Raw genomic sequence first — 1,623 nt, 5'->3', positions numbered from 1 at the left:
TGGAGAAAGGAGTACCAAACAAGGAAGAAAAAGAAAACTGAAAAACAAAATGAATTCTAAAATTTTCCTGAGTAGAGAATTAAATTCGGAAACGGGAAGGGAAAGGAGCATTATTTTTACAGAAAAGTGTTTTCTTTGTCCGTGCTCTAAAATGCTAGGCTGAGAGGACAACAGTACGAGCGCACAAAACGCCTGGTAGGTAGGCAATAGTCTCGTTCTGCCGCGCATCGCTGCTGAGCGGGAGGCCTACCCAACGGTCGGCAGGGGTCCAGAGAGGGAGGAGGTTGAGTGAGTGAGAGAGAACCAAGAAAGGGGAAAAGAGACAGGGAGCTGGAGACAGGGGGGTGGGAAGAGGGGTAGTGGGGTAGAGGGGGAGTAGGGAGAGGGAGAGAGAGGGGGGGGGCGGAGTTAAGTCGCAGAAAGATAATACATAACATACATGCGCTTTACATGACGTACCAACCAGTATCAACTCGCGTTATTTCAGCCGGACTGGACCTGCCGGACATCACCAAGGGAACCAAGCCGGCCGCCAAAGCCCCCGCCCCTACCCCCACTCCCGCCGCTACGCCCAAGCCCGTCGCGCCCAGCATCCTGAGTGGTATCATGGGCTGCGCCAGCTGCGTTATCCCGGACACCCCTACTTCGCAGGTGAGTGTGTTGCTCTCTCGCGGTTTTAAGGCCATCCTCGAAAACTTAGACCGGTTTACATCTTTGTGTCTTATGTTGTAGAACGGCCCAGCATCCAGCACTGGATCTACAGGTAACAACGGCCAGAGCCCATTCAGCCGACCTCCCTCTGCGTTCGGTGGTCCCGGGTCACCGGCAGCGCCCAGTGGTGCCCTCGGCAGCTCGACGACCCCCGCCGACAAGCCGTCCTACACGCAGGTCGACAACGGGCACTCAAACTTCAAGGTGGAGTAGATGGACAAAGTTACTACAACCTCCCCGCAACGTAGGGGGTTGTGCGTGACCCAATGAATGACCTATCCGCCCAAACACCCATCAGTGACCTCTCCTGTGTTTCTTTCCTGCAGGTTGGCGGCTTCAGCCCGGACGAGATGCTGGCCCTGCTGTACCGCTTCAACTACACCCTGGGCTTCCACGGACACCAAGAGGTGGGCGACCGAGCGGGCCACAAGCAGGGCGGCTATCACTTCAACGGCCGAGACGGCCTGGAGCGTCGCGTCAAATACACCGCCAACGAGTTTGGGTACCAGCCCAACATAACGCTGCACGAGCTGCAGGCCGAGGAGACCCCGCGCGCGGACACGGAGAAAAAGCCAGAGTTCGGCCTGAAGGGTTACGAGTTTGTTTGGTTCAACGACAAGAAGAAGGCCGCTAGCTTAGCAGGATGAGGAACCCTTTTAATCACTGGACTGTCTTGAAGAACGACTTTGTGTTGTCAGTCAAATTGTCTCTTAGTTCTTAGTTATGTACTTGTATTTTCTTGTAAATTATTTATTTTTAGTTGTAAATAAAATAACAATAAATGAAAAATGTTAAATTATGTTGTAAGTGTTTGACACCCTGTTTTGAAATATCGAGAATGAGCTTGACCAGTTCATAAACAGAACAAAATGTCTCGTTAAAGGATGTAAGGGTATCTTAAATGATTTTTTG

At 51.9% G+C, this 1,623-nt stretch overlaps 2 protein-coding genes across 2 annotated transcripts in view; one reads left to right on the top strand and one right to left on the bottom strand.

The window, feature by feature from the left end:
- The first annotated feature begins 440 nt into the window (after positions 1-440).
- Positions 441-1,507, top strand: LOC127750856 (protein lethal(3)malignant blood neoplasm 1-like). Its single transcript, XM_052273459.1, has 3 exons — positions 441-651; positions 733-915; positions 1,038-1,507. The coding sequence occupies exons 1-3, from the start codon at positions 451-453 to the stop codon at positions 1,356-1,358; spliced, it is 705 nt and encodes a 234-aa protein (XP_052129419.1). The 5' UTR covers positions 441-450; the 3' UTR covers positions 1,359-1,507.
- The window catches only part of LOC113214773 (fatty acid synthase), an 8,558-nt gene continuing 8,437 nt past the window's right edge, over positions 1,503-1,623 (bottom strand). The window contains exon 7 of the mRNA XM_052273461.1: positions 1,503-1,530. Within this exon, the coding sequence (XP_052129421.1) occupies positions 1,503-1,530 (28 nt within the window). The remainder of the gene's footprint in view (positions 1,531-1,623) is intronic.

The sequence above is a fragment of the Frankliniella occidentalis genome, unplaced genomic scaffold, assembly GCF_000697945.3.
Source record: "Frankliniella occidentalis isolate FOCC.00 unplaced genomic scaffold, Focc_3.1 Scaffold273, whole genome shotgun sequence".
Lineage (NCBI taxonomy): Eukaryota > Metazoa > Arthropoda > Insecta > Thysanoptera > Thripidae > Frankliniella > Frankliniella occidentalis.
The sequence above is the reverse complement of the archived record's forward strand: the minus strand, read 5'-3'. Positions and strand labels throughout refer to the sequence as shown.

Excerpts from the sequence above, each read along its gene's own strand:
- LOC127750856 (XM_052273459.1), top strand. The coding sequence starts at position 451 with ATGACGTACCAACCAGTATCAACTCGCGTTATTTCAGCCGGACTGGAC. Across the intron at positions 652-732 it reads CGGACACCCCTACTTCGCAG|AACGGCCCAGCATCCAGCAC; the intron begins GTGAGTGTGTTG and ends CTTATGTTGTAG. Across the intron at positions 916-1,037 it reads ACGGGCACTCAAACTTCAAG|GTTGGCGGCTTCAGCCCGGA; the intron begins GTGGAGTAGATG and ends TCTTTCCTGCAG.